Source organism: Mauremys mutica, chromosome 20 (genome assembly GCF_020497125.1).
Source record: "Mauremys mutica isolate MM-2020 ecotype Southern chromosome 20, ASM2049712v1, whole genome shotgun sequence".
Classification (NCBI taxonomy): domain Eukaryota; kingdom Metazoa; phylum Chordata; order Testudines; family Geoemydidae; genus Mauremys; species Mauremys mutica.
The window spans coordinates 9,207,966-9,225,168 of NC_059091.1; the positions used below are offsets into that span (position 1 = coordinate 9,207,966).

At 51.4% G+C, this 17,203-nt stretch overlaps 2 protein-coding genes across 10 annotated transcripts in view; one reads left to right on the forward strand and one right to left on the reverse strand.

Moving 5' to 3' along the window:
* LOC123353370 (ras-related protein Rab-3C-like) overlaps positions 1–17,203 on the forward strand; it is a 1,186,649-nt gene that overhangs the window by 267,920 nt on the left and 901,526 nt on the right. The window lies entirely within an intron of this gene.
* Positions 8,367–17,203, reverse strand: part of LOC123353368 (gametocyte-specific factor 1-like) — a 31,062-nt gene continuing 22,225 nt past the window's right edge. For all 7 annotated transcript variants that reach the window (XM_044994389.1, XM_044994390.1, XM_044994388.1 and 4 more), the window contains one exon: positions 8,367–13,225. In XM_044994389.1, the coding sequence (XP_044850324.1) occupies positions 13,212–13,225 (14 nt within the window). In that variant the 3' untranslated portion in view covers positions 8,367–13,211. The remainder of the gene's footprint in view (positions 13,226–17,203) is intronic.

Consider the following 17,203-nt stretch of genomic DNA (forward strand, 5'->3'; position numbering starts at 1 on the left):
TGCTGCCAACCGCAACTTAGGGCAGCTCTGTCTGTCTGTGCTGGGGCAGCAGCACCACTGGGCTACTGAGGCCTGAAACTGCCAGCGCAGAAAGGCCTGTGTGCCCCTTTCCTACATCGGGCACCCCAGTACCCTGCGCTAGCACGGAGCCCCTGGGTCACAGCGAGAAGGGCAGAGCCACAGCCATGGGGAGAAGGAGCCGCGGCCTGTGGCCATGATAGCGGATTGTGGGGAACGGGGTCACTCTCCACTGGGGCAGGGTCACCCCTCTGCCCTTCCCTCTGGGGCTAGGCCGAGGCCGAGCGGTTTGGGTCAGGGGGTCACAATCTGAATCTGGGCCGGGGGGCCATGGGCTGCACTGAATGGGTGAGCGCAGCAGCTAGGCCTGGCGCTTTGTTCAGCTTTGAGCGACACCTCGGCCACAGGGGCACTGGGCTGCAGGGGGCAGCGCCTGGGGGACTCGGCGCCTGTGCCAGTGGGGAGGCAGCTCCTGCACTCAGATGTCCTGTGAGTGGGGCTTCTAGGCAGGCAATGGAGGGGTCGGCCTGGGAGGGATGCTAGGGGTGGTGGTGATGGAGGGTTGGTCTGGGCTGAGCTGGGAGGATGCTGTGGGGTGATGGAGGGGTCGTGCCGGCTGCTTCTGGGAGCAGCGTGGGTCCTGCAGCCCCATGGGGGTGGCAATCCCACGGGCCGGATCCAAAGCCCTGATGGGCCGGATCCTGCTCACGAGCCGTAGTTTGCCCACCCCTGGTCTAGCAGTTAGGAATTGAGGCAGTAACCCACCAGCCCCCCTGTTTGTCCTATGTTAACAGGCCACTCTCCCTCGCCTGCCCCCTTCCAGCAGGTGCTAACGGCTCACGCTGAGCAATCCCGGCACCTTGCGCGTTGCTGTGACGCGCGGCCGGCCGTGCCCGGCCCTGAAGCAGGGCTCGTGTGGCTCCCACCTCGTCTCTAGGGGTATCGGTAACAGCTGTAGTGACAGGCAGCTCCAGGGCACGGGGCAGGGACAGCCCCCTTCCCACTCCCCCCAGGAGAAGGCAGCATCCCAGCATCCCCTGGGGCAGGTGTTTCTGTGACTGCTCTGCCCTGGAGAGAGCCCCCAGCCCTGCCCGCCCACATGCTTCACCAAAGCCCAGCCACTGGGAGCGGGTCCCCTGGGCTGCCCACCTCACAGTGGCCCAGACCTGAAGGGCTGGGAGAGACCCTGAGCGATGCCAAGGGAACCCCCCTCTCCCTCCCCAGCAGGATGCCCAGCCCCATGGCCTGCAGCCTGGAGAGAACTCTGCAGAGCCGCCCCCATCGGGAGCCAGCCCAGGACAGGGGCTGGTCCCAGCGTCACCTGCAGCCCCTCCACAGCACGGCCCACGCTGCTACTGCTATCCCCAACCCACTGCTGCCCCCTTGCCCTGCCAGCTCCATCCCCCGTGCTGCCCTGCTAAGGCAGGATGGGGGGGGGGGAACAAGGTGGGGGCTGCGTCAGTGCAGGTCCCATTTCATCCTTCTCCTCTCTGAGTCAGCCAGTTTTTCTAGCCTCCCCCAGCCAGCCTGGGCACCGTCTCTTGCTGGCAGTGCCTGAGGCTCCCGGCCCAGGGAGAGAGGATTCCAGGCATGGAAATGCAGGTTCTGGGTGGGGGGCACTGGGGAATGGAGCCCCCTTGAGCCTGGCAGACAATCCCTCGGGCACCCATCCCAGGCCTCTGGAGAGCCATGTTATTGATGTGGGAAGCTGTGTTCACCTCCCCAGACAATAGAGCCAGGAAATAGAACCCAGGAGTCCTGACTCTCAGCCCCTCCCACTTCCTGCTCTAATCACTAGACCCCATTCCCACCCCAGGGCTGAGAATAGAACCCAGGAGTCCTGGCTCTCAGCCCCTCCCACTTCCTGCTCTAATCACTAGACCCCACTCCCACCCCAGGGCTGAGAATAGAACCCAGGAGTCCTGACTCTCAGCCCCTCCCACTTCCTGCTCTAATCACTAGACCCCACGCCCACCCCAGGGCTGAGAATAGAACCCAGGAGTCCTGGCTCTCAGCCCCTCCCCCTCCCTACTCTAATCACTAGTCCCCACTCTCACCCCAGAGTTGGGAACACAGTCCTGGAGTCCTGATTCGCTAAACCATCCACCCTCCCAGCAGTGAAGCAGGCAAGGGAGACTTGACAAGGGGATTCCCTCTACCAGCTCTCCAGCGCCATCTGCTGCCCCAGCAGCCTGGTTTGTTTGTATTCTCAAGCTGAAAGTTTTTTAATTAAACACAAGAACAAAATCAAAACAAGTGTTTATATTGAAACAGATTCAGCAAAACAACCGGAATTAAAACTTATTGCAGTCTTTTTTGGAGGCAAAATGTTTAGTCTCTTATTTTGATGACCATCCTTTGAGGAAAAGGAAAGGGGGCATTTCACCTTTAGCCGTGCTGTGTGCTGGGTATTCGTTGTTCCCGGTTTTAAGCCAGACAGACCCACGGTGGGGGAGAGAAAGGACAGAAATGTGGGGGAAATACAGCGTTTGTTGCTGTTCTTGGACCACAGGACGGCAGGCTGCTTTAGGCTGGCAGGTCGGCCACAACACCTGATCTGGTCTCAGGCTCACATCCTGTCAGGGACACCATCTGGCTGGGTCTGTTCTCCTCAGACAGGACTGGGTGGTCTCGTCTCGCTGTGGTGATGCGCGCAGTGCAGCTGATTTCAGGAGTCACGGAAAAGCCGAGGGAGCGAGAGAGAGGACCGGCGGGAAGAAATAGTGGGGCAGACAGTAACCCAAAGGGGACGCAAGGTTCTTACACGTCCCTGCAGCGCTGCCCATCGGCTGTCCCCACTGCTGGGCTGGGGAAGAAAGTCCTCTGGTCTGGTCGACTCCCTCTGCCCTGGGGGTGGGCAGGATGAGATGACGCGAGCTGGGCAAGATGAGCTGGGATGCTGGGATCCAGGTGTGGGTCCCGGTGAGAGCTTGGCTGGGTTTTTTTTTTGCCTTCTCTTTTTAAGAACCCCACAAGGGAGGCCAGGGGGCGGGGGGCACAGTTCCTCTGCTCAGTATTGCGTCCACCACTTAACCCTAATACTCACACCACCGATTTTGGCCCATTACTTTCCGGCCCCATCGCTTGTTCGTTAAGTCCGATTTCAGCCCAGTTCTTGAGTCACCCCAGCCGGCCGTGCTTCGCTTGCACTGACTCAGCCTCCCGGGTCTGTTTGCCCTGGTTCATCACATTGATTGACCCCACTTGCCTTCTGTTTCCATGGTTCATCTCCAAACAGGCAACGAACCACAGGTTCTTGTGCCATGAGAGCAGCAGCCCTGGGAGACAGGACAGAGCCTTGAACCCTTCCCCTCCTCCCGGCCAGCCAGGCCCCTCCCCTTGAGTACTATGGGAAGGGCAGGGAGGTCATGACCCCTCGGCTAAGAGCCCTGCCCTAGCTGGAGCAGAGCAGCAGGCAGACCCCAGCCCTTCTGGGCTCCCTTCGCTGCTTTCACTGCAGGCTCCCTGCCCGCAGGGCCCTGGGAGGGTGTTGGGATCATGAGCCCCCACATCGCTCAGAAGGAAACTGAGGCGCACGTCCTTGGAGCTGGTCAGCTGAGAGTCTTGTGTCTGCACAGGGGCCGACGAGTCGAACAGGCCCAGAGCTGGCCCTGCAGGAAGCCACCCTGTGCCCCATGGCAGAGGAGCCGGTTGGTCTGGCCTGTCTGTCTCCTCCTGTGTGTTCTGGTGCCATCCTGAGCTCCCTCAGGAGCCGGAATCCCTCCCCCATAAGCCGTGTGCAGGGCTACATAGAAATTCATGACCCTCTGGCCCAGTCCTTCCCTACCCCGTTCCCCCCCCCCGGTCCTTCACCGCCCCCGTTCCCCCCTCGCCCCCATCTGGTCCCATCCGGTCCTTCCCTGCCCTGTTTCCTCCTCTGGTCCCATCCCGTTCTACCCTGCCCCCGTTCCCCCCTCTGGTCCCACCCCATCCTTCACCACCCGGTCCCTCCTCACCCCCTCTGGTCCCATCCCATCCTTCACTGCCCTCGCTCTGTGTCCCGTCCCGCCACCCTTCCCGCCAACCCCTCTGGCCCCATCCCATCCTTCCCCGTCTCCCCCCTGCACCCCGTCCCATCTTTCCCTACCCCCATCTCCTCCGTGCCCCATCCCGTCCTGCCCTGCTACCCTCCCCGCCTTCCCCCTCCCTGTCCCCCCCCTCGCTCTTCTGGCCCCGTCCCATCCTGTCCTTCACTGCCCCCGTTCACCCCTCTGGCCCCGTCCCATCCTGTTCTTCACTGCCCCAGCCTCCACCTTCCCCCCCAGCCCCATCCCATCTTTCCCTGCCCCCATCCCTGCCTTCCCCCTCTGTGTCCCATCCCATCCTGTCCTTCCCTGCCCGTCACTGCCTCCTCCCCCTGTGCCCCATCCTGTCCTTCCCTACCCCCGTCCCACCTCCTCTTCTCCTGTCCTTCCCCGTCCCCGTCTCCCCCCCTGCACCCCATCCCATCCTTCCCTGCCCCAGTCCCCAGCTTCACCCCTTCCCTCTGCGCCCTGTCCCGTCCTTCCCTGCCCCCACCTGCCCCCTCTGCACCCCATCCCGTCCTTCCCTGCCCCCACCTGCCCCCTCTGCACCCCATCCCGTCCTTCCCTGCCCCCACCGCCTCCCCCATTTTCCTGACATCTCCATTGGCCCAGACAGCAGGAGCAGAAGGGACAGCTCTTCTGCCCCGCCCAGTTGTGGGTTACAGGCACAGGGCCTGCCAGCAGGTGCTCCCAGCTCAGGGGAAGAAGCAGCCGCTACATGAACTACGCCGCCATCCTCCTGATTTCCAGAAAGGCTCAGGCGGCGCGGGGCCCTGCTGCTTGGCAGAAGAGAGTGCGGGCTTGTCTACACTGGCACTTTACAGCGCTGCAACTTTCTCACTCAGGGGTGTGACAAAACACCCCCCCGAACACTGCAAGTTTCAGCACTGGAACATGCCAGTGTAGACAGTGCATCAGCGCTGGGAGCGATGCCCCTCGGGGAGGTGGGTTTTTTAGAGCGACCACACAAGCCACGTCAAAGCGCTAGCGCAGGGCTGGTGTTAAAGGGGTGGGGTGGGACAGGCTGCGCAGTGCCTGAGGCCGAGGAGCCAGGCCATTTCCTCAGGAGCCAGGGGTGCTTTGCCCTGAGGGAGGCTGCTGCGCAGGGGCCCGCAGACCCCAGCTCCCCTTGTGCCCACAGGGTGGGCTGCGCTCTGCCATGGCTGGGGAGGGCTCGCTGGTGTAAGGGGTGGGCTCAAACCCTCCCTGCAGAGGTCACTCCCGTCCCCTCTCCCATGATGCCACAGGGCCAGGCCTACCAGGGCAGCATCTTGAGAGGTAATTGCCACCTTGTCACCCTCCCAAGCCAAAGCCAATGGGGAGTCTCCTAGGGACCCAGAAACAAACCAGGCACCTTAAAGCTCATCCCTCCATGCCCTAAACTAGTGACCCCAGCCAGCCACCCCGCCTTAGAATCCAACCTCGGCTCAGCTCACGGGGCAACATCCACCCCAGGGCTCAACTCTGTCCTCCTCCACCCTGCTGGCTCCTTGTGTCTGCAGTGACAGGATAAGGCCTCTGGCTTGCCCTCGGCAGGGCCGGCTCCAGGCACCAGCTTATCAAGCAGGTGCTTGAGGCGGCAACTCCGGAGCTGGGCGGCAATTTCAGGTATTTGGTGGCAAAGGAGGGTCCCTCACAACCGCTGGGAGCGAAGGACCTCCCGCTGAATTGCCGCAGACTGCGATCGCGGCTTTTTTTTTTTTTTTTTGGCTGCTTGGGGCAGCAAAACCCCTGGAGCCAGCCCTGCCCCTCGGGCCATCAGCTGCAGCTTACCTCAGGAACAGGCCTGCCCTAGCGCTCACTGATTATGGATAAATGCCAAATTAACAGTTGGGTTGACACTTTATTTTTGCAATTAAGAAGTATTCCTGCCAGCCTCCTTTGTGGGGATTATTCACTCCACCGTGGAACGGGTAGTGGCTAAATGCTTTTATCCTCTCAGGCTGAAACACAAACACAGAGGCTGAGAAAAGCAAGTCTGCAAAGAACCCAATTTAAACAAGTCTGGAAGCAAAGCCCAGAAGGAGATTGCACAGCCAAAGCCTCAATTGCAGCCTTCCAGCCACAAAGCGCCTCGCAAAGCAAGAAAAGCAACTCTCGGCCCCGCGGGGAGCCTGCCGCGTGTTAGGAGCGAACGTGAGGGCTGCGAACGCTGCCCGCCCTTCAAAGCTCCCAGCGTTGACATTCTGAAATAAGGTTTCCAGCAGGCGGTCTGTATTTCATGGCCAACATGAAATAGACAACACACAATTTGCTGAAGGTATTGACAGAAATATGCCGCTTCTTAAGGTGCCATAAAGGGGTCAACAGCATTTGAGATGCTTCTCCAGCCTGGTGGGAAGGATGCTCAGCTTCCAGGCTGCTCTAAGTGCTCCGCACATAAATAAAGAGGATTTCACACTCCTGTCTGACAAGCACAGCTGCAGGCCTTGGAACCGTCTGTGCTTTAAAAAATTTAGTCACAGGCAGCGAAGATAAACAAGGAGTCACTTGCATTGTGAGAACCCCAGGACTGCAGGGACCTGGGAGGGGTTATTAAAAAGTTTATTTCCCCCCCTCCCCAAATCAGACATTTTTACCTGGATTAATTCTAGCAGGTGCTTGAAGTGTTTGTTTCCCTTTGCAGGACCCAAAACACAATTTTGAGACTATTTTAGACTGACAGCTAAAAAACACGATCAAAGCAAAGGCAGCAGAGCTAATGCACTGCAGCACCAGGGAACTGAATGCTTTCTTAAAGAACCTTCCCAAACCAGAATCATCCCAGGGCCCATTCAAACTGAGCTCTCGCTTCAGCTCAAGTTCAAAGGGCACAGCACTAACCACCAACAGAACGAACCCATCCCAACGTAAAAGTTCTCTGCTTCTGAAAGCCAAACTCGTGTGACATGCACGGCTGACTCATAACCCTGGGTCCTGCAAACGTGTATTTAATGCTATGTGCGGAGTCCCATTCAATGGGACCACACGTGTCTACAGAAAAGCACGTTTAGATAAGCCTTTACACAACCAGGTTTAAGTCACCTTCTTCGTTAGCTCTGGGCCACAGCTGGCTGCCGGTACAGACTGCCATTGCTCCACTGTAGAGCTCTGACAGTTTCCCCTAGCTGATGTTGTCCTTCTGTTTTAAATTTTGCATCACAGGCTTCAAAATTATGCAGATTTTTTCTTTCATTCATGAAAGATTTTAGAAATAGCTTCCAAAAGAGAAGTGTTCAAGGAACAGTACTTTGGACCACCACAATCTGTTTACATTAAACTCAAGTTTCTCGTTCACTTTTGAAAATGGGATTTAGGTCTTGACTATCAGGGGAATGCCATGAAGCTGACTGATACCATGTTTTACAGACTGCCAAGGCTGGAGATAGGTTAGTCACTGTGATTGGTATTTTGTTTACACCTAAGGTCAGTGTCAATGTTATGCTTTACCATAAGTTATACACACTAATGAAGATACTGTAGCTATTGCACTTCAGACTCAAAATTTGCTTCATTAGAATTGGTAATTTGGCTCAAGCTAAGGCTGGGGGTGGGGGGTGGTTTTGTGATTCTGAATTAGGAGTGTTGCTGTTTTACAAGACAATGGAATTTACGTTTAAATCTTAATTTTGTATTTCCTAATACTGTATGCTTTGGAAACTGAGAAATGAGCGATGGGCATGACTGGAACTCAGATCAATGCAGCTGTTTAGGACTAGTGATGCCAGTGGTGTAACCCGCCTGCAGGGGCACTCTTATTCCAGTAGAAGAGTGGCTTAGTGGGGTGGTTTAGCTTAAATCTCTTTTCAATTGATATAAACCAAACCAACAAAGGCCTTTTGGATACTGAACTCAATGTCCATGAGCTTCAGACCCATGCAGCTCAAATGGCTAAAATTCAGACCTTCACTTAAACCAAGAAATCTTTTCCAACACCGACAAGGCCAAAGGCTCTTAAGTAATTTAAGCATTGGAAATGTTACCTACAGCCTAAAACCTATTTGTGTTGTTCTAGGTTGCCACTACTGGGGGCTCATTTTCCTGTTGCAAGACTGGATCAAGTACCTCCTTAAATCAGATTTTATTCTCCAATGCACAGCCTCGTTAAAGGCACACACAGCTCAGTCACACCAATCTCTCTACAATCTAGAATTCACCACTTGGTGCTGGAGGTAATGTAATCTACCATTCTGAGATGATGGAATTCTTCAGAGCAGACAGGGCTGCTTATAGGATTAGAGAGAGAGATGCTATAAAGAGGTTCTCTTTCTTCATTTTTGTGTGGGAAGACAAAGGAAAAGGAAATAAAATGGCCTGCTAAAGTGGTGTAAGAGGACAAGGCAGTCTGAGCAACCCAAAACACAGGTTTTATTGAAATACAAACAAAATTACAGCCAGGGACAGCTTTTAGGAACAGCATTTCCAAAACATGGGAAACAAAACAAAAGCTCCTGGGTAATCTTGAAAATCTGGTACCAAGTTGTGGGACCCCCGTTTTCAGAACTGCACCTAACTAGTGCAGGAATGGTGGCCCAATGGCTATTAGCTAGTTACATTGTTGCTAATGGCCCTATGTACCCATAATCAGACTAGCAAATTGTAGGTTTTCAGTCCAGCCTGAACACATCCAAAAATAAAACTTTAGCTCAAATGCACTTTTTTTTTTAAAAGAGGAAACCAGAGAGTAACTTTCGCCAACAGGCTTCTCAAACTTCCCTTTGTTTCTAACCCTGGAGGAGCATCAAGTTGCTGGGTGGTCAGGTGAAGCTTTCTTGTAAGGAAAACCACCACTGATTTATCCTGCGTACAGACATTCTGCCCCAGCTCACTGCTGTCCTGTGCCTTGAGACAGTCACTCCCACCACTGCAAAGCTGCTGTGACAAGCCACAAGGGCAAGGGCACCAATGAACTGGGTCCTGTGTCTCACTGCAGGAGTCACTGTCCAAACACCAGATCTGGCTCCGTTAGGAAAAGGGCTGTATTTCTGCACAAGGCAGAAGATGCTGGGTGGTCTCTGACAGCATAGCCCTGGTTTCCAGCTCAGGTACAACTGCCTTTGGAGGGTCCATTTCAGCAAGAACACAGCATTTTAGAGTTAGATATTCTGGACCAGATCCTCAGCCGTTGTAGACATACATGGCTCCACTGACGCCGATTCACACTAGAGGAGGATCTGGCCAATTGTACACAGTTCCTATGTGTACCACTAGTCACAGCTGCATCTGGGTGCCAATAGGAACCACTATTTTCAAGGGATTAAGATTCAGTCACAGTTTTGGTCCAGACTGAAACTTGGTCACAGGCAAGCACCTTCCAGCTGCCAGTTTGAGGGTGACAGACAGAAGAGCTTCAGATACTTTCCCACACTTTTTGAAGTGGTCCCCCTGTTCATTAGGACATTCCCCAGGCCATTCCCCTACAACCTCAGCCAATGCCCATGGGGCTTTGAAGACATGCAACACAACAGCTTTTCTAAGCAAAGCAGCTACAATTTTTCTCTGAGTTCATGTGAGATTGAGACCTCATAGGGGAGTGCCTACACCATCAGCACTGCTAGAGGCCCTGCTAGAAAGGATTACAGCCCGGTTTCATTCTGGAGCACACTTTCCTAAGTGCCTTGAAAGCCTTGAACAGGGCCAGGCTTCAGCACAGCTCAGGGATACGCTGCTGTCCTGTGTTTTAGCAGAGATGGATCCCTCCAGCAGTTGGTGGGGGTGACAGACCAAATGAACTGACTGCTCACAAACCAAGGATAATGAACGTGGAGAGTGGGTTGAAAAGAATCAAAGGGATTGATTCCTCACAATCCAAACCCACAAATAAAAAAAATGCAATAAAAAAAACCTGGGGGTGTTAGAGCAGCAGAGAGTTTGTAACCTCAAGAGCAGCTGAGTGCAGAGTTCAGCACCGCTTTGCCTAGCTCTGGCAGAGCAGAGGAGACATCGGAGTAAATGTCCTCTTCTCCAAGATGTCCCCTTTCAAGTTAAGGTCTTATCTTTCAGAGGGTTAAGAACAAAAACACCCCTGCAGTTGCAGTAACTTATCTGCAACCTACTAGATAAAGGTTATAAACAGCTTGCTTCTATTTCAGTTAGGCGCCCCCATGCTGCCAGACCCCTTTTGGGTATGCTTTGAAAGGGGCGTGGGTATGTTGGTTATTTATTGCATGGATCTTTTAGATCAAAACTCAACCCAGATTCTGATAACAAGTTAGCTGTAAGGTCACAAGTACATGTTGCTAACACCCTACTAAGATGAAAGGGCAGAAGGTGGGGCAGGCAGGGTAAGGTCAGAGCTTGTCAGTAGGAGTGCTGCAGGTGACAGGCTGGGACAAGACACAGCACTGACTGACAACAGGGGATTATTTCCATGATCACATAGTGGGGGGACGGGGTACTCTGCCCTAAACCCAACTGAGAATTTCCTTGCCCTTTAACACTAGAGAGCGGGAGTTTGAGACACATGCAGCTTTGGCCTAACTGCTCCACTGAAGCCAGTGCCTCCCACTAGCATCACCTGGAGCAGTCAGGGTCTCTGCATATGGAAATTTCCCCAGAATAGCTACATCTGTTTAAGACCCTGTGTAGACATTCTGTTCTAGAATACGAGTGCCTTGTTCTCATTTAGCTTAATCCACTTTGGATGTGGATTAATCTTTAAACTAAATTAGAAAAGGGTTCTCTTACTCAGCAGTAAAAGTCCACACAGGGAGTTCATCCGGAACAGCTATTTCAATAACTTTCCCACTGTAGACAAGCCTGAAGGCCAACACCAAGCCCTTTGGGTGATCCCAGAGGTAGCTCTTTCAATGCTGTTTCAATTCCTGCCCTGGTGCTGATGGGCACGCTCAGTGTCTGAGGTCTGTGCACCTTCCTGCCTCCACAAGTCTTTGAGGCAATGCATCAGAATAGTTAGCCTAAAAGCAGTCCCATGACATCTGCCCTCTGGAGGAGAACATGCTGCCCTAACAGGACACTGCAGAATGCATTCTTTAGAGGTGTTATAGACTGTGCCAATCTGGAGCGTGGAGGTTAGAGACATGCTGCCACTACATACAATTGTTAGGGAGCGTTATTCTGCATGCACTGGGATTTTCACAGACTAGTTTTAATGGCCAAATTAAAGATGTATAGTTTGCTTTGCTGCTAAGAAGTTGACTATTTAACTCTGCCCTCAAGAGAAATACTTTCAAGTTGCAAAGACTTAAAAAAAAACAACTACCCAACAAGTTTTATAACAGAGCTGATGCTAATAGAGGGGAAGGTGCTACTGACCCATTATCACAAGTTTTCAGACATTTCTCTCATCGGGTTTGCAAGTGGGACCTACTAAACCACAATGCCAGGCGTGGAACACCGAAATCCCTACCAAGAGAGTATCTCGTGGATGCAGCAATGGGTGCAGGAAGAGCTCACTAACTAGAGCACATTTTTATTTCTTGTCAGAATGGCAGGGTGGCAAAAGGGGATTTTGCTACACTTGCTTTCTGACCAAACACACTTCACTCCCTATATGTGTTTCCATGGTGACAAGCGGATGTCAAGCGCAGGATTATCCTTCCTGTGCAGGATCAAGTAGTGATGCTAGGCGAAGAGTGAGGAGGGGCCTTTGCTCTTTACTTAGAATATCAAATCTCTTTTGTGCAGTGGAGGGGAACAGGACAAGGCAGATTTGACTAGAATGTGATGGGCCAGATCCTGTGTCTGGCTGACACGCCGATGCTGGAGCCAGCCGGGGACGGAAATATCTTCTAGCGTAATTAATGCAGCCTAAGGACTACTTGAAACTATGCTGACTACAGCAGTTCTCCTGAGACTGCTCTTTGGGCCAAGAATGGTTGGAGTGTACCATGCTTTAGGGAGGCCCACTCCTGCACTCCTTTGCCCCAGGAGAAGGGGGCAGGTAGCATGAAACCCGTTATGCCAGCTTGATGTCAGGGAAATCCCTGGCTGCCCTCTGTCCCCTTTGCTCTGCCGGACAGACACAGATGGGACAGAGCTATGGACCAGGATCTGGCTGGATATTCTCATGCTTTAATGTTATCCAGCTCACCTGACACGAGGTGCTGGACCGGGGGGACATTCCAGCATGCATAATACTCCTGACACCCCAGTCCTTATAGAAATTAACATTCCCTCACCTTCCCCATGAAGTCCAAGGACACCTACACACACTCCTGCTCAAAACTAAACACCACTGAGTATAAAAGGCCCCACTGCACAAGAGAGTCTGAGCGAGACTAGAGAGGGGCGCCAGGCCAGAGGTGCTCAAACAGCAGCATGCACTGGGCACCATGTATGAGGTGCGGTGTTAGGGCCCAGTGCAACTGTTTTATTGATAAGGCACCATTTCAAGAGACTCAGACTAAACTCCCTCTGTGTTGGCTAAGCACTTGCCACCCTAACCTTCCTGAATCCCCCATCCCAGCTCCCTTACAGATGAACTTTTAGGCCTAATCAAAACAGCAATGAGAATATTTTGTTTAAAAGGCTTTTTGCTTCGACTCCCCCATACACCATCTACAGTCTGAATGGCAGCTCCTTTTCACATCTAGGTGGATGGGCACAACAGGCAGCCTTAGAGCTGTGGCTGATCTGACCCTGGGACACCCGAGGACTAGTACACATTCAAGGTCTCTAGAGGGAAACTTAGAGGGACCCAAACATTCAGATGCCTAACTCCTCATCAGGGAGAGCCGTACCACTTTGAGAGCTTACCCCCAGTGTGAGGGGGCCCACATGGACCAATGGCCTGACCTGGCACTGCAATCCCTATGAGAGAAACGCACCATCAGTACCATGCAGGGGTAAACAGCCACAACACATTTTAATGCAAAGACATGCAGGAGTCCAGTAATGATTAATGTAAACACCCTACAGGAGGTAACTTGTAGAGCATTCGGATTCAGACCGTTTGAACTCTGCTAGCTCCTTGGCACCAGCGTGTATGGAGTTAGTTTTTGAGAATCTCTGGTATCAAGGGTTAACAGCATTCTGTCCAATTACCTTGGTCAGGATGATTTCAGGACAGCAGCCAGATATGTGAAGGACAGTTCTGCAGGAAGGTTAGGGCTGCGAGTGCTTAGCCAACAGAGAGGGAGTTTATCTGAGTCTCTTAACCAGCACCTCACATTTCTAAAGGAAACAGATGATGAGCATTCAATAGCAGCTTCTTCTCTTCTCTGGTCTTCAGTTACCAGCTCCTGCAATTAGATTAAAAAGCAAGACATTGTAGATAATCAATAGCAGCAGCTCTAACATCATCCCCCAGTTGTAAGCATCAGACAAGCTGCTTCGGACTCAATGTAGGTGCACAAGCTACCACCACCCCCATCCCCCACCGCCAAGTCAATCACTGTGTTGAAACTTTGAGACACTTGGACTGTTCTTCCACACTCGTGCTCAGACCCAGGCGTTTGCGGTCTCACCAGGGCAACAAAGCAGCACTCCTCATGCTGCCACCACAAGAGCACAAGCAACACCTGTACTAGCACAGAGGAGCGAGTGTTTTGCTCCTTGGTCAGCATACTAGGGAGCAGGGGGATGGGGCTGGAGGCCTGGGGGCTCTTTTATATACACAGAGAAGGAGGGAATTTATTCTCCACATTAGACAAACTGTTCTGTTTACAAGCAACATGCAGGAAAAGCTTCCTTAACTGGGGGAAGCAGATGTCTCACTGCTCCATACAAAGTCCCACTGTGTGGTGGTGCTGCTGTTATTCCCGCCCCTCTGGCTGTGCTCATGCAAGGGCAGGACTAGTGCCCAACCCGAGTGAGCTCAGCATTAGTTCCTTCCCCAAATAGACCCAGCCTGTCTGGCTGGAGCTCCAACACCTTCAGTGGAATCAAAACCAAGCAACCGTCCTTACTGCTGTGACTTTACCCAGCAGAACAAGGCTGATCCCGTGCATCAGCCCATAGTGCAATGATTCATTAGGAAAGATCAAATATGAAGCACAGGTTCATTCTATAGGTCTCTGGGAAGCCCTGCTAGACTGGATCCTCACCACACCTTGGCTAGAAAGCTGGCTAAAGCTTTCTATGACCAGCTGCTCTATTTGGGCACGTTAAGGGTGGTTACCGCACACTTGGAATAAGTCCTTCTGCTTTAACTCACCCTCAACCAATCCAATGTACACAGACACCTCTGAATTCATCTCCAGTGGGTGTTTATCAATGCTGTGACCTTCAGGCATTGAGCTAAGCCATTCCCCCTTCCCCTCAAGTATCCTTCTCAGAAAACCTCATCTCACAAGATTAATGTACTAGAAAATCTAATCAGATACAGGTGCGCACAGTCCCATGGTGGCCTGCCCATACAGTGACAAGACCAATTGCAGGTTTTTTCTGTGAAATGTTCCAGTACCTGTCCAATGATTCCAGGTGGAGAGTCCACATGTAGCAGGATACCTACCTTCCAGCATCTGGAAATGGTCTATTATTCCATAAAACAGCCAGCCAGCCCATAGTGATGACTGTAGCAAAAGCTGATGAGCCATTGTTTTTCCAAGTACCAATTTCCCATCCATGCACCTCTGCATTAAAAAAAAAAAGCAGAGGACTGCCAACAATGCATCCTCTACTCCCTAGACACATGCACCAAACAGGTTTTATTGTGAAATTGGTACAAGATCCTGGGCTGGCTGGCTGGCTGTTTAAATGTGGGAGGTGATTAAGCATCTGGTTATACCCAACAGGTTTGGTTAAAAAGGAGTCCAAAAGAGGAGTGTTTTGAAGGCAAAATGCAAACTTCACTGCTGCTCTAAGTACATCCACTTAATGGGACATTTTTAAAGTATAGCACTGGCTTGAAAAATCTAGGATATTAGACAGTTCCCTTTATTCTGACCTGCTACTTAGGTGCATTTGTTTGTTATCTTTCTGCTTACTTTACTGACCAAACTACTTCTGTTAGCACTGCAAAGCCAGCACAGCTGAGAGTGAGAGCTGGCTTGTGTATAGCCAGATTAGTCAAACTGAGTTCCAGGTGCAGAATTTCTAATTCTTGGCAATTCACAAGCCAGCGTGACTTTCAGATTCTTACTCGGATTCTAAGCTCTTTGGGGAAGGGACTGTCTTTTTGTTCTGTTTGTACAGCCCTTAGCACCATGAGATCCTGGTTGTAACAACAATATAAATATCATCACCATGAATTTGCAGGCCTAACAGCTGTGGAAACCACATTTCTTGGGAATTAATCACATCTCTCTCAGCTCCCCTCCCCCATAGCATAATGTATTATGATTTTTAGATTTTTCTTAAATGAGAGTATTACAACCAGACTGTTAGACATTATGCTTTTGAAACGTATTCATCACTCAACACTTCAGAGTTACAGTTACATGAATCCTGACCTGCTAGCTCAAAATACAGTGATAAAAATAAAGGGTGCGAAAACTACAGAAATAAGCTTCACACCAAGCCCCCATTCATGTGGAGTGTATTTTGCACTGCAAATAACTGCGCTCACGATGCTGCATCCTCAGTTCATTCATGCTTTTGCCTGGCAATTTACAGCTGGTATCAAGTAACGGGTGTACTTCAATGGGGATCTCCTGCAAAGTGGAGGCCTGCTTTTTTTAAAGCTGGCCAATTCCTACTCAAAGCATAAACCCTAATAATGCTATTTTGTGCTTCTCCATCACCTTTCATCTGAGGATGCTTCATAAGTTACATGTTGATCTTCTCAGATAGCTAGTAATACTTAGCTTGCAGGATAAGTATTACTATCCCTCCATTCTATAGATGGGGAAACTGAGGCACAGAGAGCTTAAGTAACTTGCGCAAGATCAATTAGATGGTCTCTGTAGCTGGTGGGGCTCACACTGGAAACAGATGCCCACATCACAGAAACTCTGTCAGATACTCAGAAGTAAAAGACCATAATCCCCCCTAATGTTTAAACTAATGGCCATTTGAAAGAGAGCAAGATATTGCAAGAGAATTCCTTTGAAGCCTCAGGCATCCCCAGAACAGGACAGCTTTATGGCCAGGACGTCACAGCTACAGTTTGACAAGGGGACCAAGACAAACGCTCAGTGGGTCACACTTCCTTCCAGTTAGGGCTTGTTGCTAAGGGGTAAAAGATTTTCAAGTAAGTACGGGGCGAGTACATGAAACTCCCTCCATAAGATCCAAATGGCATGGAATACAGTGAGGCTGTTTAATAATAGTTACCCTGAACTCCATGCTTTGGGGATCGGGCTATTAGGACACTGGGCAACTGAATCAGTTTTTAAAAGAACAAAACCTTGTGAAGAGTCATATGTGGCAGAGTTCATAAGAGCTGCCATATTAGGTCAGATCAAGTTCCATATCGCCCAGTATCCTGTCTCCATTGGTGGCCCCTACCAGAGCTTCAAGGGGAATAAACAGAACAGAGCAATTATGGAGTGATGCACCCCTCTCTTCCACGCCCAGCTTCTAGCAGTCACTGATTTAGAGTCACCTAAAGCAGGGGGGTAACATCTTGGCTAATAGCTATTGATGGATCTATCCTCCATGAACGTATCCAATTCTTGCTTAAACCCAGTTACACTTTTGGTCACCACAACACCCAAAGTCAATGAGTTCCACAGGTTAGTTGTGCACTGTGTGAAAAAGTACCTCCTTCCATTTGTATGAACCTGCTGCCTATTCGTTTTATCAGGTGACCCCCTGGTTTTTGTATTGTGTGAAACGGTAAATAATGCTTCTCTATTCACTTTTTCTACAACAGTCATGATTTTATAGGCCTCTATCGTAACCACCTTAGTCATCCTTTTAATCTCTCCTTGTATGGAAGCCATTCCAGACCCTTGATCATTTTTGCTTCTCTTTTCTGAACCTTTTCCAGTTCCCACAACCGGACATCAGTTTCAGAGACCCCCATCCCCTCCACTGGCATGATGTGTAGCTGACAGGAAAGCAGGACAGCCATGCAGCAAAGGGCTGAGATAGGCCATTCACAGTAAGACATGGAGCTGAAGCCCAGGGTCAGACTCTGGGAGGGGTAACAGCCATTTCAGCACATCAGGGATGGGGGTCTTGAGCCTACACTCCCCAACAATGACAATAGACTCATCCATAGACACTGCTGTGCACAGACCCAGGCTTGTATATAGGGGACATTTTCCAACATTTACTCCAGGAGGAATTTTGAGCCACAACACAATGCAGAAATTCATTCCCCACCCCCTGCC